This window comes from Carassius carassius, chromosome 35 (assembly GCF_963082965.1).
Source record: "Carassius carassius chromosome 35, fCarCar2.1, whole genome shotgun sequence".
In the NCBI taxonomy this organism is placed as follows: domain Eukaryota; kingdom Metazoa; phylum Chordata; class Actinopteri; order Cypriniformes; family Cyprinidae; genus Carassius; species Carassius carassius.
The window spans coordinates 15343975-15365986 of record NC_081789.1 but is presented as its reverse complement, the minus strand read 5'-3'; the positions used below and the strand labels follow the sequence as shown (position 1 = coordinate 15365986).

The 22012-nt window shown below is 40.8% G+C and overlaps 1 protein-coding gene across 1 annotated transcript in view; it reads left to right on the top strand.

Moving 5' to 3' along the window:
* LOC132115626 (contactin-associated protein-like 2) overlaps positions 1 to 22012 on the top strand; it is a 455893-nt gene that overhangs the window by 227507 nt on the left and 206374 nt on the right. Inside the window, exon 11 of the mRNA XM_059524041.1 lies at positions 72 to 330. Within this exon, the coding sequence (XP_059380024.1) occupies positions 72 to 330 (259 nt within the window). The remainder of the gene's footprint in view (positions 1 to 71; positions 331 to 22012) is intronic.

Genomic DNA, 22012 nt, shown 5'->3' with positions numbered 1-22012 from the left:
ATTATTTAACCATCTCAGTAGGACTACATTTTGAACAGCTTTACGTAAAGTGTTTCCTGACTCATTTTCAGCGGAACCTGACATTCTCCTGTGTGGACACGCACACGTTCCCCGTCTTCTTCAACGGCACCAGCTTTCTGCAGCTGCCAGGGAGGAGGGACCACAATATGGTGTCTGTGGGATTCCAGTTCCGTACCTGGAACCCCAGCGGCCTGCTCCTGTTCAGCTCCTTTGCAGATGGAATGCTGGAATTGGCTCTAAACGATGGAAAAGTCACAGCGCACATTAACGTCACTCAGCAGAAAAACATGCACGTGGACATTGCATCAGGTGAGCTGACATTCTTCCCCCACACAGACTCGATGGCTGTTACATGGAGATCTCATAAGGTTTCATCAGCCTCTTTTTTTATGTGTTGTTTTTCTAGCATAACAGCTACTTGATAATTTACTTAACTTTCAATGTTATATGTTTAAATACTGTATGATCAATCAACACCAGCTTTAGCAATATGGAATGAAAATAAACGGAACATGGAACAAATACTTCAAAGTGACCCAAAAACAGGAAGTAATGACAAAATGAGATGCTATATAACATGATTTGACGGCCCTGTGTAACCAAAATAAAATGAGCAGAGGGCAAACGTGGAGCAACGATGAGGTAAAGTGCCTTTTATGAGCTCCTTGTGAGTTTGCAGGTGGTGAAAATAAAATAACATGTACACGCAAGAATGAGCGTGCTTAATCCAGCAGACGACATTAGGTGTGTTCTTTCGTTTGGGGTGTTTGCTGAGTTCTGTCACAATATATATGTAATTCAATCCGTAATTCAGGTTGTGAATGTATCTCTATGCCTTTAGGTTTGGTGTCTTTAGGTTCGCAGTCAAAAATGCCAGTGTGAATGCTAAGCAGACCAGGACCAAATGTATAATTTTGCTTTTTGGTCCGGACCTAATAAATCAAACGAACTGAACTACAAGTGTGATCACACCTTTAGCAGTCTCGGTTCGCTTGTTTGGTAAGCACCAGATTTCTGATGGCAGCGTTCACACTTAACAAAATGAAATACCTTTGAAATTGTGCCTTGTTGATGTTAGAAGTGTCTTTGTCAGTCTGAAGAAGATCATTAGCATTTAGATATCTATAGACATTCTGGACACACTCGCCAAACACATGTGCTAATAGGCCATTAGGAGAAAGGGTAGTTACTCTTACATTGTTAACCTCAAGGCTAATTGGGCTCCACCTCTATGGAATCTTTTATCTCTTTTAAGAAAAGCAAATTGACTCCACATTGAACTCCAGCATGGAAGAGCCAGGTATTAACTTGATGACGTTCCGTGCATGGCTGGACTGGCCATTGGGCATACCGGGCATTTGCCCAGTGGGCCGACGTGCTTTTTGGGCCGATATATCTCATACTCATACTTTTTTTTTTTTTTTTTAAACGGCCCATAACATTTGTACATCGGCGGCCCATTCGTTTTGTTTTGTTTTGCTTAATTGGCGGCGCTGGGTTTGTGCCGGTGTAATGCATTGGTCAAAGTCAGTGTTAGTTTTTTTTCTGACAGACCAGCCCATGAAACACGTAGATCAGCGGCCCATTGGCTCTTTTCTTGATTGACACTGGGCTGGCCCAATCACAACTTTAAACGAGTGAGCGAGCGGCAGCAGTATCAGTGTGTATCTGTAAAAAAAGATGGAGAAGAAACGCAAGGAATGTGCAGATAAATAGCGTGAAAAAATAGAACCAGGCCCTTAAAGCAGACACTGTAAACTGTGTCAAAATATATGTTTTCTGACCTTCATCAGCTCCTGTGGCAGATGATCAGGAGATCAGGAGGATCAGGAGAGAGATGAGAAAGTGTAGAGCCTGCGGTAAGCATAACTACTTTCAAAACACTTAGGCCATGTCATGAGTGTAGATTATTTCCACATCTGCATAGTTGACGATTACCGCAATTCACTAGAAATTTAATAAGAGGCGTTTGTAAACCATGTTTTCTGCCAAAATAAAAGCTTGATGCAGTTTGCGTCAAAATAAAAGACCATGTGCTTATCTCTTTCAAGTATAGAAATTGGTACAACTAATTAAGAAAGTTTCCTTTATTTTTTGTGCATTTGTTTTACAAAATATGGCTATTACTGTCATTGGATTAATATTATAACTATTATTATGTATAGGTGTAATGTAAATAGACACTGTAACTAAAAGAGGTTTGAATTTTTCTTTGTTTAATTTGCACACTGAATATAGGTTGGAGCTTTTAATTTTGAACTCTCAAAGTCCACCAGATTAATGAATTTAACATTAAAATGCACAAAATTTTCTCACGGGGGGCATGCCCCCGAACCCCCCTAGAAGGACCGAGGACACACCACCATAGTTTTAACAAAAATCCTGTAAGAAACACTCGTATTACTATGCCAGAGCCGCTTATAGCTTGTTTTAGGATTCACCGCTGTGGAGTATAGTTCAACTGTATTAATAAATATAAAATTTTGACTTATTTCATCTGTTAACTCTCACTCGTTCCTATACTCACTCATTACATGGCATTAGTGGTTTTAATGAATAGGAGTTGGTATGCATATAATATAATTAAGGGCATGCAAAGATGGGTGGTGTTTATGATCATATAGTGGGCCGGTCTGGGCAAAAATGCCCGGGCCGATTTTTTGTCCCAGTCCAGCCCAGGTTCCGTGCATAGTATGTCCTCAGTGACAGCTATTAGATTAATATTGTGGTCAGACCCAATCTAATAGGTCTTCAGGATCTGAAATTTTGATCCAGTTTCAGACTTTATTTATAGATTTACTGGAACAATTGTAGTTTCTATCAATATAAGTACTGATATGGGGTGTGACTTGTTCTTCTGTACCACAGAGTAAAACATAGTTCTATAATAAATCAGATTTACTGAATTTTATCCATTTGTTGGCTGATTATATGATTTCCTCCCTCTTGGAATTATTTGGTTTCTCTTTTTTTCACATCAAATATCAATGAAACATGCACATGTACTTCATTTTCTATGAAAGCCTCTCAAATCCTTTAAAACTCCATCTTTGAAACCTAATATATGTGTCGATAGAACATTAGCAGGTTTATACGTGTGGTTGCATGGCAGGGTTTTTTTTTTGTTAATCTGACATGGGGTATTAGAATGCAAATAGAGTCTAGTTTTAAGAGAATCGTTTGCTGAAGAAGTATTATAATGACAAATTAATAAATGATTGCCTTAGTCATGCTTCTTGAATACTTTAGTTCTGGGGTATAGATGCTGAATTGAGAGCATTCATGATAAATCTGCCTTTATAAATTGATGATAATGTTTATGGGAATGCTGCAATGAATTGCTAATCCTTATAGCGTCAAATTCTGCAACACCTGATAATTCTCTATCTCCTGCCAGTTGTAAGACAGCCAGTAATTCTGGTTCCTTAATGATTCTGTTAACAGTTCTTTTAAGGAATAAATATTGGGAAGTGCAATTCTTTTGGTAAATAACAAGATGCTTTCATAACAAATATATTTTATGTTTACACATTAAATATATTACACATTAAATATATTACACTTTTTTTTTAAATAACTGCTTGTTTTTGGAGGCAGAATATTCACAATCCAGTATTTGCCATTAATTTTAAAATAAAATAAAATATGTGGTAACATTTTATATATTTATTGTTATAAAATATGACAAAAATAAGAATATGTGTATTTAACTACTGTACACATCACATGAATTACCAGTAAGTAACTATACTGAAATAGGTGCAGTTTGTTGTAGGATATATATGTTTGATTCACCCAGAATACACCTGTACCCAGAGTACAGGTATTAGGCTGGTTGCACTGAATGTTTTCGGATTCACAAATAAAGAAAAAAAATGGCTCATAAGTTTCAGGAATCGCACTACACTGATGCATGTTTATGATGCATGTTTTTGATTCACGAAGAATAACTGTTCATAAGAGTCATTCGTTCAGAAACAGAATACACTGTTTGTGGTCAATGTTTTTGATTTAGTAAAGAAAATGTTTATAAGAGTGATCTGTTTACTAAAAAAAATGTTAATAAGAATACTTTGTTTGATTTGTAATCTATGTTTGTGATTTACTAAAAATTGTGATTTGTTTGTGATTTTAATTAAATTAGTATTGCAGGTCACTGAGAATTTTAGAGTGTTATTCTGCCCCTGACTATTACATCTTTCCATTTAATTATTTATTTATTTATTTTTTACTGAGTTGAAATCTCAAGTTCTGAACGTAAAGCTATCCTTCCTGTAATGATCTAGGATAGGAGACTGATCCAGACATCATACAGGTTAGTACAGTGATACGGAAAACTTTCATCTATACTGTGTGAATTATTATTATTATTATTATTATTATTATTATTATTATTATTATTATCATTTTGCAGCTCAGCTTGCATTCTGGCTCCATCTCTTTCTTGGCCAGGTTAAAGGTCCATTCTGCTTGTCTTGAGCTGCGAATTGGCCTAGGAAATGTGGACAAGGTGTCTGATAGTGCCGTAAATTAGTGTAGTCTTGCTAATAGGCCATAGTTAAGTCAAATTCCAGAGGGGACACTTGAGTAATTGCCATCTTACTTTTACTTATTATTTTAGCAATTTAGTGCATTTTCAGCTTACTGATTTAAATACATTGAAACGAGTTTTCATCATCTTTTTCTGTAAGCGCTGAAGATTAATGGCCATCACATTAAGTAAATTGACATGTCATGTATGACTCAGTGTGGCGAATCCATTTGTAATGGGAGGCAATGGTACCATGTTAGGGATTAGAACTTCTTCACGGAATCCAAAGGATTCAAGGTGATTCATAAAATTTCTGACAGAGTGTTTTCTTACAATCAAATCTCTCATTAATGGCCAATATTATGAAAATCCCTGTTTTTGGTTAAATCGAGAATTATCATGATCGTTTCAACATCTTGTGCTGGTTGCTCTGTGTTTTTCAGCATTTAATCATCATCTCTCGGGAGCCAATGGCAAATGCTGATTACTTTCCTCAGTAACAGATAATTAGTCATAATTAGGTAATGATATAGCAAGGTTGTTGCCATGGTAATCAAGTGCGCAGTTGTCAAGAGAATTATCCAACTTTTGAGATGTTTTCTAATTAAGCATGAAGAGTTGAGTGAAAATATGTTTGCTTTTGTTTGTTTCCTGCCTATTTACTAATGGACCCAGTTAGAGCTAGTCAAATGCTGCTGTTTGCAGTTAAATTGTTAATCATTATAATGATGCTGTCTGGAAATGGATGTTAAATCTTTAGCATTACGTGTCAGTGGCATGGTTTAAAATAGGGTTCATTTACACATCTGTTTTCCTTTTAATCATTTGTGCCGTTATACCCTCTAAGAAAAACCTAATAGGTATTCGGAGCATTGCTGCATGTTCAATTACTACAGAAATTGACAGGGCCACTGAAAATTGCCAGTGATTTTCCACTCATGAAATGTAAGCCTGTAAGAGCAACACTGACAAGTCATGTTGCTGACAGTTTGATGAATCATGCCGATCACAGACCTGTTCCATTGTGTTAATAGAATAATGTTTTGGGGGAAAAAAGCGTAAAATTGTCATGCTCGGTGGTGTTTGTTTTGCTGCTTATATGCATTCAGCTGTGGCTCTTCCCGTATCTCCAGCCAAGGTCTGATACCTTCAAGGCGTGTGAACTCGGAAGACTGAAGGAACTGCCAATTGCCTCTCTCCTCTCGTCTCTCTCTAGTATTCTATAATATATTGATTCTGCTTTTTTAAATGAATCTGTTTTCTTTGAAATTTATGAAGCCCTCTAGCGCTTATATGAATTTGAGTTGACTCTGTGCTTCGGTCTTAAATATTTGCCCCACTGAGGTAATTTGAGAGGCTTTTCAATCCAGGCGGAAGGCAATTTAGCAAGATCATAAACTGGGACTATATAACATTATAATTATAGTAAGGTATAGTGTTTGCCCTATGATTCCCTTGGGGGAATCTCCATTATTGCAGTGTATTCCTATTCAATATTGAACTTTAAGGTTCTCCAAGAAAGTTAAGGTGAATGGAAATTTGGGTTTATTACTTGCTATGTATTACCACAGTGGGATGACGGAGAGTTGTGCAGATTTTCGCAGACTTGTACCATACATGCCCTGTATATGTTCTTTATTAAATTAAATTAAAGTTATTAAAATAACTAGTCTATTAGGAATTCTGCTTTTTCAAAAGTTTGAGATCAGGTGTTTTTTTTTTGTTTTTTTTTCAATAATGTTATTGAGCAAAAATGCATGAAATTAATGAAAGAATTAATGTCTTTTACATTGTTAGAAAAACATAGTTTCAAATAACTGCTGTTCTTTTGAACTTTCTTTTCATCAAAGAATCCTGAAAATCATATCACTGTTTCCAGAAAAAAATATATTAATCAGAGCAACTGTTTACAGCACTGATGATGATAATAAGAAATGTTTCTTAAGCACCAAATCAGCATATTTAGAATTATTTCTGAAGCATCATCTGACACTGAAGACTGGAGTGATGGCTGCATAAAATTCAGCTTTGCATCACAGGAATAAATACAATTTTAATATATATCCAAATAAAAAATAAAGAGTTATTTTTAAATGCAATATTAACATTATTATTTATTTGTTTATTTATTTATTATTTTATTTTTTATTTTTTGCTGTATCCTCAATGAAATCAAAATAGCCTTCAACATAGCCTTGACGAGTATAAGAGACTTCTTTCAAAAACATGAAAAAAAAAATCTTACTGGCTATGAGCTTTAGTGTACTTTTTTTTTTTTTTAAGGTAATACTCAAATGTCAGTTGTTGACAAATGTATTTTTTCTGGCTATTGAGTTAAATGTATTTTAACTCAATAGCCAGAAAACATTTTTTGCATCGTAACTGTTTACCAACCTTGAAAACAAGAATATTAAATGTAAAAATCATGGTTTGTTGTTCTGACACCTTTTATGAGAGATTTTTTTTTTTATGAAGATATGGTTGTTTTTAATGTTTTGTATGGGCAATCTGATTGTCAATTCTTTCAGTTTATCTGATGACTTAACATTTTTCTTTACTGAATTGTAAATTCAGAGCATAATGGAGGCTGATATTCATCAGACTTATTTTATAGCAGAGGGACAAAAATGGCTAAAATGGCTAAAATAAATAGAAAAAAACATTGTGGATCAATAGAAACCATGTGTATTATCACTGTGTGCTCACAGTATAGCAGATGTAATCACACAGTTTAATTTTTTTTTCTGGAGACTTTTTAACACCTGCTTTCTAGCAGATTGGTTTGAAAGGCTTGTACTGTATTGTGTCAACAGTGTCTCCATTTCCAAATGATGGAATTATTTGTCAATAGATAGTAGAATAGATGCAAGGCTGCCATTCCTTACATTGTTCGGGGAGGATGCAATGTTAATTTCCTGTAAACTCGCATGTTTTGTATTCTGAGTTAGTGAACGATCTTGATGGATGTTATGCAATAATCCATTGATCTTTCAGGGATGTTTGTTCACAGTGGGTCTCAAAAGCTGCTCTAAATCGTTCTTTAACAGCTTCTTTGCTTTCAGACTATTTCTTCCTGTTTTGCCTTCCTTCCTCTTTAGCCAAAAAGAACAGATATTTCACACAGCCTTTTCAACAAAGAGAGTCATTTTCTCTGTTCCAAAATCTCAGTGAGCTGCCTACAAAGGCGGAATTTTAAGGAATCATCGACACGTTTTGGAAGTGAAGGCTTTTCTGGACAGAAACACGTGTATATTAAATGGATGGGGGGATTAATTATTAATAGTAATAATAATAATAATTTTCTACCATGAAATGTTTCAATAATTAATATTCAATTGAGTAAAATAATAGCATACATACTGCTGTATTTTGTTGTTTTGTTATATATTGTGTTCATATATATTTTGTAATCATAATAATCACACTTTATTATTATAATTACATTTTTGACACAATAATATATATATACAGTACAGACCCAAAGTTTGGACACACCTTCTCATTCAAAGAGTTTTCTTTATTTTCATGACTATGAAAATTGTAGAGTCACACTGAAGGCATCAAGGGCTATTTGACCAAGAAGGAGAGTGATGGGGTGCTGCGCCAGATGACCTGGCCTCCACAGTCACCGGACCTGAACCCAATCGAGATGGTTTAGGGGTGAGCTGGACCGCAGACAGAAGGCAAAAGGGCCAACAAGTGCTAAGCATCTCTCGGGGAACTCCTTCAAGACTTTTGGAAGACCATTTCAGGTGACTACCTCTTGAAGCTCATCAAGAGAATGCCAAGAGTGTGCAAAGCAGTAATCAAAGCAAAAGGTGGCTACTTTGAAGAACCTAGAATATGACATATTTTCAGTTGTTTCACACTTTTTTGTTATGTATATAATTCCATATATAATTCCACATGTGTTCATTCATAGTTTTGATGCCTTCAGTGTGAATCTACAACTTTCATAGTCATGAAAATAAAGAAAACTCTTTGAATAAGAAGGTGTGTCCAAACTTTTGGTCTGTACTGTATATATATATATATATATATATATATATATATATATATATATATATTAGTGGTGGGCATAGATTAATTTTTTTAATCTAGATTAATCTCACTGTGATCTTGAAATTAATCTAGATTAAAATGGCTCATTCGAATTCTGCCGAAGGCATTCAGAATATGTATGTTGCCCAAATAAAATTGACAAACAGTAAGTCTTTTATAAGGGGTTTATCAAGCTAGGTGCTGCATTAGAAAAGGAGCTCATCTCCTGTTTCCAGAATGCATCACAAAGTGCTTGAAAAAGCTGTAAACTAATTCCACATTGCACAAGGTGCAAACAACCTTATGCCTGTTTCACACATACACGTCTGCAGTGCGTATGCGTTGCATATTTTTTTACGCACCCATGTTAACGGATTCCAGTTGCGTTCCAGGAGCGTTGCGTCTGCAGCAGTGCAGCGATCGTTTACGTACCGAGTAGCGAACTGCAAACACGTCCTGTGTGAAAGCACATCGAGTCCGTGGTGCACCACATACGTTACGCACACGGACTGCATACGCACTGCAGACGGAGTATGTGTGAAACAGGCGTGAGTAGGGCCGTAGCTGGGGTCAGTGGGGACCCGGTGAAGGTTGTACCAGTGGGCTCTGTTTGAAATTGTTTAATTTGTATGTTTGTTTATTTTTATTTATTTGTGCTATTTACACAATGTTTAAGTTTTTTTTCAAGTTTGTAGGTGTCAAGGTACAGAAACCAAATAATTACATGTAAAATAGCACTGGATAGTCTTCAATGTAAAAATGAAATATACAATCAAAACTACATTTATTCAGACACCTTCAACATTTCTCACATTATTACAGTTTTGTTATATATATATCAAAAATTATATCTGGTGTCTGAATAATTTTTGGTTTGACTGTTAAAACTACAAAGTAATTCAGTCAAGAGCATCAAGTGATTTTCATTTTCATTTTCTTGGATTAACATTACAGCAGCCAGTAGCAGTAGTAAATTAGGCGCGGTCACTTTAAGAGACAATGAACGTATCCAATATAATACACATCCCATTTTTTTCCTCAACTGTTTACTTTCTCTTAAGAAAAAAACTGACAGTTTTTTCGAGCATCATTTCCAAGGTGGATATTTTTACATATTTTTGTATGTATTTGTCGGCACAAGAGCAAAAATAAGCAAATTCGATGTTCAAGTGTTTTGAGACGCCTTTCTCTGCGTGAGCCCTGAACACCAGAACACCGCGAGTACAGAATTGGGCTCTTTCACATATTTTTGTTTGTTCAAACTGCGATTTGTATTTGTTCATTCAGGTGCAGGAGGGACTTCGAGGAGAACTTCGCAGAAGAGAGCTCGGTTCAGTCAGTGTCGCTGTCCGTGATATGCGGCTCTCGATCTCTCTCGTGCGCACCGAACACAGCGCGCGAGTAACCAGTTACTCTGTTCAGCTTTTCCGCGTCTTTTGTTAGGATGCTTTAATGTTTAAATCGACAAGCGGTAAGGCTTAAAAACACGTGAAAAAGATAAGCTTTAGTGATGATGCGCAGCAGTGGCCCATCGTCAACTGTCCTGAGCATCTTTTTAGGCTGGCCTCAGCCAGTCGGTTATATAAAATATCAAGGTGAAAGTCATCATAGCTTGCTTAGTATAGACCCAGCTCCCAACCCAACTTTGAGAATAGATTAACGGCGATATATTTTTTTTATCGCCCGATAAGAATCTCACGTTAACGCAGCACGTTAACACCGATAACGGCCCACCACTAATATATATATATATATATATATATATATATATATATATATATATATATATATAGATAGATAGATATTTGTGCTTTTAAGTTTACATAACCCTTGCAAAATGTGCAAAATATTAATAATTGAAACAAAATAAGAGGGATCCAGAAAACTGCATTTTATTTTTTTATTTAGTACTGTCCTGAATAAGCTATTTCGCATATCAGATTTTTACATATATCCCACAAGATAAAATAATATATATTTAAATGGCCCTATTCAAAGGTTTACATAGCCTTGAATCTTAATAATCTCTGTTGTTTCCTGGATGATCCATGACTGTTTTTATATTTTGTGATAGTTTTTGAGTCCCTTGTTTGTCCTGAGCAGTTCAGCTGCCTGCTGTTCTTCAGAAAAATCGTCTCAGGTTACGCATGTAACCATGGGTAATGAAACGCTGTGTCGAACACTATGGGGAATGCCTTTAGAGTGAGCGACTCTGAATATCATGTGCAATCTATCCAACGGAAGGGCGTGATGTCACGGATGGGGTGACGTAAGTGACCAGGAAGCTATAAAAGCACGTGCCATGCAGCTGGTATCAGCTTCGAGGAAAGAAGCAAGAGCTGGCAGGGGTGCTGGGAGTATGGCTTCGAGACGCAGCATCTTGCTCTCTCGAGGAACCTTGGTTACATGCGTAACCTGAGACTTTCCTCTTCAGGAACTTGAGCTTTGTCGAACGCTATGAGGAACGAGGTTCCCACAATGCCAGACTTCCACATCCCTGCTAGTATGTATTCGAAGATCAGAGCCAAGGTGAGAGAACAGAAGAGCCCGGAGTGGGTCGCATATCAAGGTCATAGAACCTCAAAAAAGGTGGAGGGCGTGGAACATCCTGCAGTATTGCAGATGTCCTGCATCGATACACCTGCTAAGAAAGTCTTGGAGGCTGCCATACCCTCTGTGGAGTAAGCCTTGACTCCCATCGGCGAGGGGAGATCAGAGGACTCATAGGCCAAGCTGATAGCCTCAACTATCCAATGGCTAAGGGTCTGCTTAGTTGCAGGAAGACCCCTTTTGGGAGGACCATAGCACACAAGCAGTTGGTCCGTCTCGAACTGGACACATACAGGTAAGCTTCTTCTGGTCAGGCTCCCGGAAGGGAGGAGGACAGAAGGCTGCAGCATTATCGATTGTGGTGTGACAGAGGGAACATTTGGAACATCACTTTCTTGAGGGTATAAAAATGCTTTGGCCATGCCGGGCTCAAAGTCAAGATGAGTAGGTAGCAGTTGTAGCAGTAGCAGTAGTAGTAGCAGTCTTTATAGTCCGATAACGGTCTGATATCTCCAGAATTGGCTCGAATGGAGCTTTACAGAGAGCCACTAACACTACAACCATGTCCAAAGGGGGAACACGGGACCATACTGGGGACATGGTAGGCTGCAATGGGGCCGCACATAAACTTTTAAGGTGTAATGGGTCAACACTGCAGAGTTTCCACCTCATAGCGTACAGTTTCCTCGTTGAGGGAGCTCTGAATTGGAGGATGGTCTCAACAAACTCGGCTGAAAGACCGGATGCTATGAGCTGTTCCCCCTCAGGGGCCACACCCACAGTTTCTACAACCCCGGGCGGGGGTGAATTTTCGTACCCCGCACCTGTGAGAGTACACTCTCCCATGGAGAGCCATCGAGGGGTGAGATCAGATCTGAGAACCATACTTGGCCAGGCCAGAACAGGGCTACTAATAACAGCTGATCCTCATCCCGGCATACTCTCACCAGAACTCCCAGGAGCAGCGCGATGGGGGGAAAAGTGTACAGATGAAGCCTCGGCCAAGTCTTCACCATAGCGTCCAGTCCTAGGGGAGCTGAATGAACTAGAGAGAACCAGAGGGGACATTGCATCTCTTTGAATAGCTAAGAGGTCCACCTGAGCCTGGCAAAAATTCTCCATATCTGCTTCACCACTTTTTTTTTTCGGGGTGAAGCATCGATTCCCCAGGCCTCTGCCCCTGTCTCGACAGGACATCTGCTCTCACATTAATGTTGAAAAGAGCTGAGAATATTTTTTTTTTTTCAGATTTGGGGGGGGGGGGGGGGGTAAATTGAAAGAACAGCATTGTTTGTTACATTTGTTACATTTACATTTATTTGTTACATTTATATTATTTACATCAAGCTTTTGAATGGTAGCTATAGTGTATATTGTTATTGAACTTCATAATGTTTCACTTGATTATACATTTAGTCAGGAATTATAGTTAGGAAAATGTCTAACTAGTAAAATGTTTAAACGCTATGTTAAAACTAGTACAAGTATATTTATATAGAAAAAAGACACTTACTCATGTTTATGATCTCCGCTGAATAAAGCGCTTCATTCTTTTTTTTCTGATGAAATCCAAATCTCAAATCCTGAGGTAATCTACATCACATCTTTTTGGGGTGAATTATGTCTTATTCCTCTCATCGCGAAGCAAACAGTAAAATAAAAAAAAACAACTTTAAGTCTCGCTGTGTTGTCTTCTGTTGTGTGGGTGTATTCAAGCCACACGCTTTTGTGAAACATTATAATTTGAATAGGCCGTTCATCGCAGGGGCATGGTCGCATCAGAAGATAATGAAGGGAGACGTAAAAAATGGACATCGCATTATTTTCATATAGATTACTTTATCACAGAATATTTGTTTTCGGCAGCACTTTAGTTTAGTTTTAAAGTAGACATGTCAGGCTTTCTATAGATATATCTCTCAAAATCCCTTGGACATGAGCCACCACTATAGAGGCCTCATGTACAGCAGGCCAGCAGTCTCTAACCCTGCTCCTCCATGTGGGCAAGAATGACACCTCTATTTCGAACTGCCATCTGCTCCGATTGAGCTCAAATCAACCAATTGTCAATATAGTTTAATATGCAGATGCCCTAAATTCGCAGTCTTTTGGAGCCAGAACAGCATCTACACAATTCATGAATGTGCAGGGTGAGAGTGCAAGGCCAAATGGAAGTCCTCGATATTGGTATGCTTTGCCCCCAAAATTAAACCTCAGAAACTTTCTGTGTTGGGGAAGGATGTAGACATGGAAGTATGCGTCTTTGAGATCTATTGTGACAAACCGGTCCTTGGATCTGATTTGAGATACAACATGCTTGATGGTGAGCATCTTGAACTTCAGTCGCATGACTGAGCGGTTTAACTGATGCAGATCTATAATCAGATGCAACCCCATTCTTCTTTGGAACTTTGAAATGCCGGCTGTTAAACCCGGATTCCCTGTCTTGAGGAGGGATCACCTCGATGGCCTCCTTCCTTAAGGTGTTCACTTCTTGTTCCATAACCAGAGCCTGCTCAGGTCCGAACAACATGGGAATAAACCCATTGAATCTCGGCGGTGGAGAGCCGAACTGAATGCGATAGCCTTTTTCTACTGTGTGCAGGACCCATTGAGATACTTTACCCCAGTAGCGGCTGCCCTCTGAAGTCCTGACCTCCTCACGTCAGGATTTCTTGGCCGAGGACTTCTTAGCTTCAATAAGCCCTAAGATCTGCTTTGAGCTTTCAAGTCCCCAGCCCAGAGCATCGCTGAGGATCTCTGTCCCAACGTGGGGGAACACGAGAGGCTCTGTTTTTTAGCCTCGTGGTATGAGGAGCTGGTATGCGGAGGGGCATCTCCTCATACTGGGGCGATTGTGGAGGCAAATCCTCTTCGACACTCTCCACATCAACTTCCTCGGAGGAAGACAGGTGAAGTGTCGATCCCTATCCCCGGCTGGAAGAAACTGTGGAACTGACTTCCAATCCCAAGGATTGCATGCCTGATCTGGCAGATGAGGAAGGAGATATTTCTCCTTGAGGAGGAAGGTCTCCATTCCCTCTGTCAGATTTACCTGTGAACCCCATGAGTGCAGCTGCCACTCTGCCTCGGTAGAAGTGTGGCTAGACCTGCGGGGAATGCTGGTGAAGGCTAGAAAGTTTTCCCAAGCAGACCACACACAGTCTGAAGCGTGATCTGCTATCGCCCAAATGTTTTAACTTTGTTTTGCTTTTAGACATTGTGGAGCTTATGGGAACAGACAACACCAAATAAGACTCACAAGACAGACTGATAACATGCACACACAGAGTGGTTGCTGAAAGACAAAAAAGCTGATGCCAACTGCACGGTATGTGCTTTTATAGCTTCCTGGTCGCTTATGTCTTCCTGCCCGCGAAGTCACGCCCTTCCATTGGATAGATAGCACGCGATATTCAGAGTCACTCATGCTAATGTCGTTCCCCATAGTGTTCGACGCAGCTTGAGTTAATGAAGAGGAACCTCCAGTTCCTGCACATTCTTTGGTTTTCCAAAACCTCTACATGTTTGAACCCTTTCCAACAGTGATTGTATGATTGTATGATCTGAGCTTAACTTATTTTTCTATAACAAACTATAAAATATTTTCTAAAAAAACATTAATGCCCTGGCAGTGGCAAATAGCTTTGGTTTTATATTTTATTTGATTACATATTATAAGTTGAGATTTACAAGAAATTGTTTTGCTGCTATGTAAAATGAATACTGGTGAAAAAAGCACCTTATTTGTTTAAAGTGTTTGCAAACCAAACGTTACTGCACTTTTGCTCATATAGCATTATTTTTAAATGAAAAAAGTACCTAATACACTACTTTTTAATTAATAATTGAATTTTGTGCGCATAACTAGCACTATTATATATGTTATATATGTATATATATATATATATATATAAATATATATATATATATATATATATATATATATATATATATATCAGTGATGGAGTACTCGACTTGGACTCGCGGACTGATGACTCGTACTTGGACTCGGACTAGAGGATATATAAAATCGGACTTGAGCATTCATCACGTTGTTTTTGACAAAAAATGTTATAAAAAATGTTTCGTGCCCAAGACCGGCCGGGATCTATTCTTTTCCCTCACAGACACTGCTACTGCTCGCTCTCTTTGCTTGACAACACACTCACTGACGTCACTCACTTTACTTTCACTTTACTTTTTTTCCAAAGCGCTCGAGCACTTGTGGGAAAGGATGAAGCTGATTGGTTAGTTCTTGTCACATGACCCGCGGTGCGCTTGTGGCATTCTGAAAAGTTGAGATGTTTTTAACTCGATGCGGTGCTGACACGCCTGGATGCTTCCATTATGAGCGTGCATACCGCGCGCCTTCATTGGAAATAACGAACTTAGCGTGCAAAAGACGCGATATTTGAATGGCCCTTATCGTTACACGTTGCTTTCTGACCAGTCGCGTGCCGTCACACACACATTCACTTGAACACATACAAACGCACTCATGCTGAATCACTCGGTCACTCACACACAAACTCTCTCTCTCTCTCTCTCTCTCTCTCTCTCTCTCTCTCTCACACACACACACACACACACACACACACACACTCTTTCTCTCTCTCTCTCTCTCTCCCTCTCTTGGCATATCGTATTGATTTTTATGTTTTAAGTATCTTTAAAATACAGTGTCCTGTAAAATGCACGTTTCTTTTTTTCGCCGAGTGTATTTCTGTAATACAGTGTTAAAGAATTATTTCACACAAAATTAAAAAATTTCCTAATCATTTACTCCTCCCAATGCCATCCAGGATATCCATGGCATTTTTTCTTAAATTACGTTTTTTAAGGAAAACATTTAAGGATGTTTTCTTCATATAATGGACTTCAATGCCTACCAACTCAGTTGGTTGCTATTTTTTCCTCAAAAAACGTAATTTATTTTCCAATACGGGACTCGAGACTCGACTCGGACTCGAACTCTGGTAATGGTGACTCGACTTGGACTCTTCTTTGGTGACTCGGACTTGGACTCGGACTCGAACACTGAGACTCGAGACTCGACTCGGACTCGACAGTTGGTGACTCGACTACAACACTGATATATATATATATATATATACAGTATGTATGTATATGGGAACAGAGTTGCGTGACAGTGATGATGTATGTATTTCCAGTACACAACCTATGATTAAGAAAGCTGCCTCTGCTGTGATGTGACCCTGTCTCACTCTCATGCACACACACACGTGACGTGATACTCTACATGGCACAAAACTCTGCATTTGAACAGGCAATTGCACAGCCAGCCTTGTAGGCTGCTCTCCTAGGTTCACAAAACTGTTGTGCATAAAATGGATTGCACAAATTCGATCTGGGTTATGCTGTTCTGTTGTAACTAAATCTTAAACGATTCCTCATTACATCTACTTTCGGAAGACCAAATAAAGTGCTTTTGTACAGAAACACACAGCATGTCTCCCTGACATGGCTGCATCAACACTACTGTGGTCCCTGAAACCATGCCTTCTTTCTTTGCATGATCATTTGAGCAGCATTACATAAATATTTACACATTGTGACGTAGACATGTGGGGGCATGTTTGAATAAGGCATTTTAGCCCCATCTTGATCAGCTTCTCTTTTAGATAGAATAAATCATTTTCTGGGAGACTTTGTGCTTTGTAACTCTGCAGATCTTATACATGCACAAATAGCTACATAACACACTAAAGAAAAGGAAAAATAGAAATCGCATTATATGAACTCTTTGGAAAAAAAAAAAAACTTTTGAATGTCAACGTATGTCATATTTTAGCAAAGGGATCATGAGGAGATCATCATATTTGTGGGTCCTTGTCAAGTTTGCCAAGGTTCTTAATCAGTCACTTTTAGGGTTCAGTCGTGGTTAGGGATGCCTATGTAGACAGTAGGCAGTGAGGCATTGGTATTGGAACAGTGCTATTATGTCTAGCTCATCCATAATGTACAGTAAAATCAGACAAAGGATATCTTATGTCCATGACTTTGCCTATTTTCAATCATGTCTATGTGAGATCCCTGTTATCTTAGCCACTCTTACTCGGATACTGTCTGTTACATTGGCCTCTGTTTAATAGCTCTGTGTCTAGTTAAACACTGCAGGCCATTCTTTTGCCAAGATAAAAAAAAAAAAAAAAACTTCGAAAAAAATCAAAGCCTTGACCTGTGAACCCTCATTAACCGTGTAATTTTCCAGAGGAAAACAGGAGTTTTGTCTGCTTCAGAGCCAGCGCCTTCTCTCTCTCATTTTCCTGTCCCCTTCAGGATGGCGATGGGTTCAAAAATCAATGTGATATGTGGAGGTGACTGGGAGCAGAGAATGTCAGGTTTATCCCACAGGCTTCTGCTGAAATATCCAATGTTGTTGGCACAACATCTACACATTTGTTTATCACCCATTGATATGAAGAAGAGATGTCTCTTCTTCAGTTACTTAAAATCAACTTTTTTATTTTTCCTTTTCATGTTAAGAAAAGAAAAATGCCAGTATGGTGTGTTATTATAATGTGTGAGGACAACATGAAATATCTGTGTGCAGCAATTGAAATAATTTAATAGTAATGACTGGAAATATTTCTGTTTCCTCAAGGATTAATGTGTGAAGGTCATCGGGTGGTCATGTGTATTTTACATCACTGACAAAAGCCTCTGCTAACAATAATGGCAAGTCTGAGCTCTGTCCCCTGAAGCCCACAGGCTGTGCCTCAAGAAATGGACTATACAACAGACCAAAGCCAAGACACAAAGCAAACTGTAGCTTTGTGCCAGGTCAGTCTAGAGGTGTGAATTAAACAGGATGTGGTCTTAAACACTGCTTGGACAAATATCAGCGGGTTTTCACTCAAAATAGCCAATGCATTGTCAAAATAGACAATTTGTATGCCCACTTAGTGTTAGGGTTTTGCCAAAGTCTTTTATTGTGTCAACAAAAGGCTTTTTCTGGAGTCATACTAATAACAGTCCAGTTATGGAATTTACAGGCAATTATTCTATTCAGTTTTACTTTTTCAGTGCTGTTTGAAATAAATTAATACTTTTACAACCCGAATTCCGGAAAAGTTGGGACGTTTTTTAAATTTTAATAAAATGAAAACTAAAGGAATTTCAAATCACATGAGCTAATATTTTATTCACAATAGAACATAGATAACGTAGCAAATGTTTAAACTGAGAAATTTTAAACTTTTATCCACTTAATTAGCTAATTTAAAATTTAATGCCTGCTACAGGTCTCAAAAAAGTTGGCACGGGGGCAACAAATGGCTAAAAAAGCAAGTTTTGAAAAGATTCAGCTGGGAGAACATCTAGTGATTAATAAAGTTAATTGATATCAGGTCTGTAACATGATTAGCTATAAAAGCTTTGTCTTAGAGAAGCAGAGTCTCTCAGAAGTAAAGATGGGCAGAGGCTCTCCAATCTGTGAAAGACTGCGTAAAAAAATTGTGGAAAACGTACTCGGTTACTAAACGTAACCTCGGTTCTCTCTAGAAGAGCGAACGAGTACTGCGTCTTAGCTAAGACGCTACGGGAAAAGTCTCTTTTCACGAAATACTGAAGCAAAAAATTATCCTTAATTTTGTATTTTTGTAAAGCGCATTTGCAGCAGTACACAGCCATAGGCGAGACGGCTCGTTCGCTCATTGGCTTGTTCAGCGGCAACTGCACAGCCTATCGAGCGCGGGCTGATGCAACATCAGACCAATAAGTTGCCACTTCCCGCCGAAACGGGTGTGGCCCAACCTATAAAAGGAGCTCGAAAAGGCTGACTCACCTGATTTATTTCATATTTCATCAACCAGAGTGAATCGTGCGCACGGCAGAGAATGCAGTACTCGTTCGCTCTTCTAGAGAGAACCGAGGTTACGTTTAGTAACCGAGTACGTTCTCTTACGAGAGCTCTCTCGTACTGCGTCTTAGCTAAGACGCTACGGGAACCCAATGTAAAACGCCGTGCGCGCAGGGATCACACACCAATAAACCTGAAGCAACGCCCAGGATTTACAGTGCACAGTCACCTGAGGGACTCACAGAGAGTCCAGGACAGAAAAGGGAAAAAGCCCTCCGTCCCATATCTAGCAGCATCCGTAGATGCGGCAATATGACATCACACAGCCGAGGCAAGGCCTGACCAATGTGGCAATGCGGGTCTTACGCAATACTGCCCATATAACAGTCGGCAGCGCATAGCGCTCGTGAACTCAGAATTCCCCTCAGGGCCCTGATTCGCCTATACCGACAGCAGCCTTGCTTGCAAGGCGGGAACCTCCAGGTTATAGAACCTGATAAATGTAGACGGCGAGGCCAAACATACATATATCCTGCAAGGAGATCCCAGTAGACCACGCCCATGACGAGGCGACGCCTCTTGTGGAGTGTGCTCTGACGCCCAATGGGCACTGAAGGCCCCTGGAAGCGTAAGCTAACGCTATGGCGTCAACTATCCATCTGGATAGCGTCTGTCTCGAAACAGCCATTCCCTTGGAACGCCCACCGAACGAGACAAGTAGCTGCTCCGTCTGCCGAAAGGCAGCAGAGCGAGACACATAAGCTCTTAAAACCCTGACAGGGCAAAGAAGACTCGAGTCTCCATCCTCCCCTGACACCGGCAGGGCAGACAGGGCAATAACCTGAGCCTGAAACGGTGTGTTGAGGGATTTCGGCACATAACCGTGCCTAGGTTTGAGTATGACTCTTGAGTCATTGGGCCCAAACTCCAAGCACGACTGGCTCACCGAGAGCGCGTGCAAATCACCCACACGCTTCACAGAAGCGAGAGCCAACAAGAATACAGTCTTGAACGACAGATGCTGAAGGCTAATCGATTGGATAGGCTTGAAAGGGGGACCCCTCAAGGCCTCCAAAACCGCCGCGAGGTCCCACATAGGGACTGACGGAGGTCTGGGAGGATTCAGCCTCCTAGCTCCTCTGAGGAACCGGATGACTAAATCATTCCTTCCTATTGACTGACCGGACGCCGTTTCAGAAAATGCCGCGATGGCAGCCACATAAACTTTGAGCGTGGATGGGGCTCTGCCCTTATCCAACAGCTCCTGAAAGAAGGAGAGGACCTCCGTCACCTCACAACTAAGGGGTGAATAACCTCGAGCTGTGCACCAGCTGGAGAACACTGACCACTTCGAGGCATACAGACGTCGTGTCGACGGAGCTCTAGCCTGAGTGATGGTATTTAGCACTCCCACGGCGAGATCAGCGGGTAACCGTTGAGTGCCCATACATAGTGGGACCACAACTCCGGTTGAGGGTGCCAAATCGAGCCCCTGGCCTGCGAGAGGAGGTCTCTCCTCAACGGTACCGGCCACGGGGCGACATCTGCTAACTGCATCAGATCTGGGAACCATGGTTGGTTCTTCCAAAGAGGTGCTACAAGCAGTATTGAACATCTCGTTTCTCTCACCCGTTCTATCACCTGCGGAAGGAGGGAGACGGGAGGGAACGCATAAAGCGGGCAGCACGGCCATCTCCGTGACAGCGCGCTTTCGTTCTTGGAAAGAACGCGGGGCAGTGAGCGTTTTCGTGGGATGCAAAGAGGTCCACCTCCGCCATGCCAGATCTCTCCCACAACAGCCAGACTGTTTGCGGGTGTAGAGACCATTCGCCCGTAGGAACATTGCCTCTGGACAGCCTGTCTGGACCCAGATTCTGCAGTCCAGGCACATGCACTGCTCTCAGCGAGCGCACGTTGCGCTGAGCCCAAATCAGGAGGCGTTCCGTCAGCCTGCACAGGTTTCGGGACCCGAGACCGCCCTGGCGATTTATGTAGGAAACCACGGACATGTTGTCCGAAAGGACTACGACGTGGTGATCCTTGATATGGGGACAAAAGCGCGTCAGCGCGTTCTCCACTGCCAGCATTTCCAGGCAGTTGATATAATGGAGCTTTTCCCATTCTGACCATAGGCCAAAGGACGGTCTGCCTTCGAGCAGCGCTCCCCATCCCGAAGTGGAGGCGTCCGTCGACACCACTTTCACACTCGGGGAAGTCCCCAGGCTTACACCTGATCGGTACCAGCCGTTCGCTGTCCAAGGTGCTAGAGCCGCAACACAGCTCTGATCGACCTTGAAATGCAGCCGGCCAGATGCCCACGCTCTGCGCGGCACCTGAGCCTTCAGCCAGAACTGCAGGGGGCGCATGCGGAGCAGGCCCAGCCGCAGAACCGGAGATGCTGAGGCCATGAGACCCAGCATCTTTTGACAGTGTTTGAGCGACACAGTCGCGCCACAGCGGAAAGAACTCGCTGCACGCTGAATGCCCATCGCGCGCTGTGGTGACAGCCGCGCCGTCATGGAACACGAGTTCAGAACTATACCCAGAAACAGGATCGTCTGACTGGGGTTCAGCGAACTCTTCGCCCAATTGACACTGAGGCCGAGCTTCTCGAGGTGATCGAGTAAAACGGCTCTGTGGTCCACGAGCTCCGCTCATGATCGGGCCAGAACCAGCCAGTCGTCCAAATAATTCAGCACTCGTATGCCTCTGAGTCTGAGAGGAGCGAGCGCTGCATCCATGCACCTCGTAAACGTACGAGGAGCTACGGACAAGCCGAATGGCAGGACTGCAAACTGGTATGCCTGGCCCTCGAAGGCGAATCTCAAATATCGCCTGTGGTTTGACGCTATCTGTATTTGAAAATACGCGTCCTTCAGATCTATTGACATGAACCAGTCCCCTCTGCGAATCTGCGCGAGGAGCTTCCTGGTCGTGAGCATTTTGAAACTGCGTTTCATCAATGCCTTGTTCAGCTGTCTTAGATCCAGTATGGGCCTGAGACCCCCGTCTCTCTTGGGCACCAGAAAGTATCTGCTGTACAG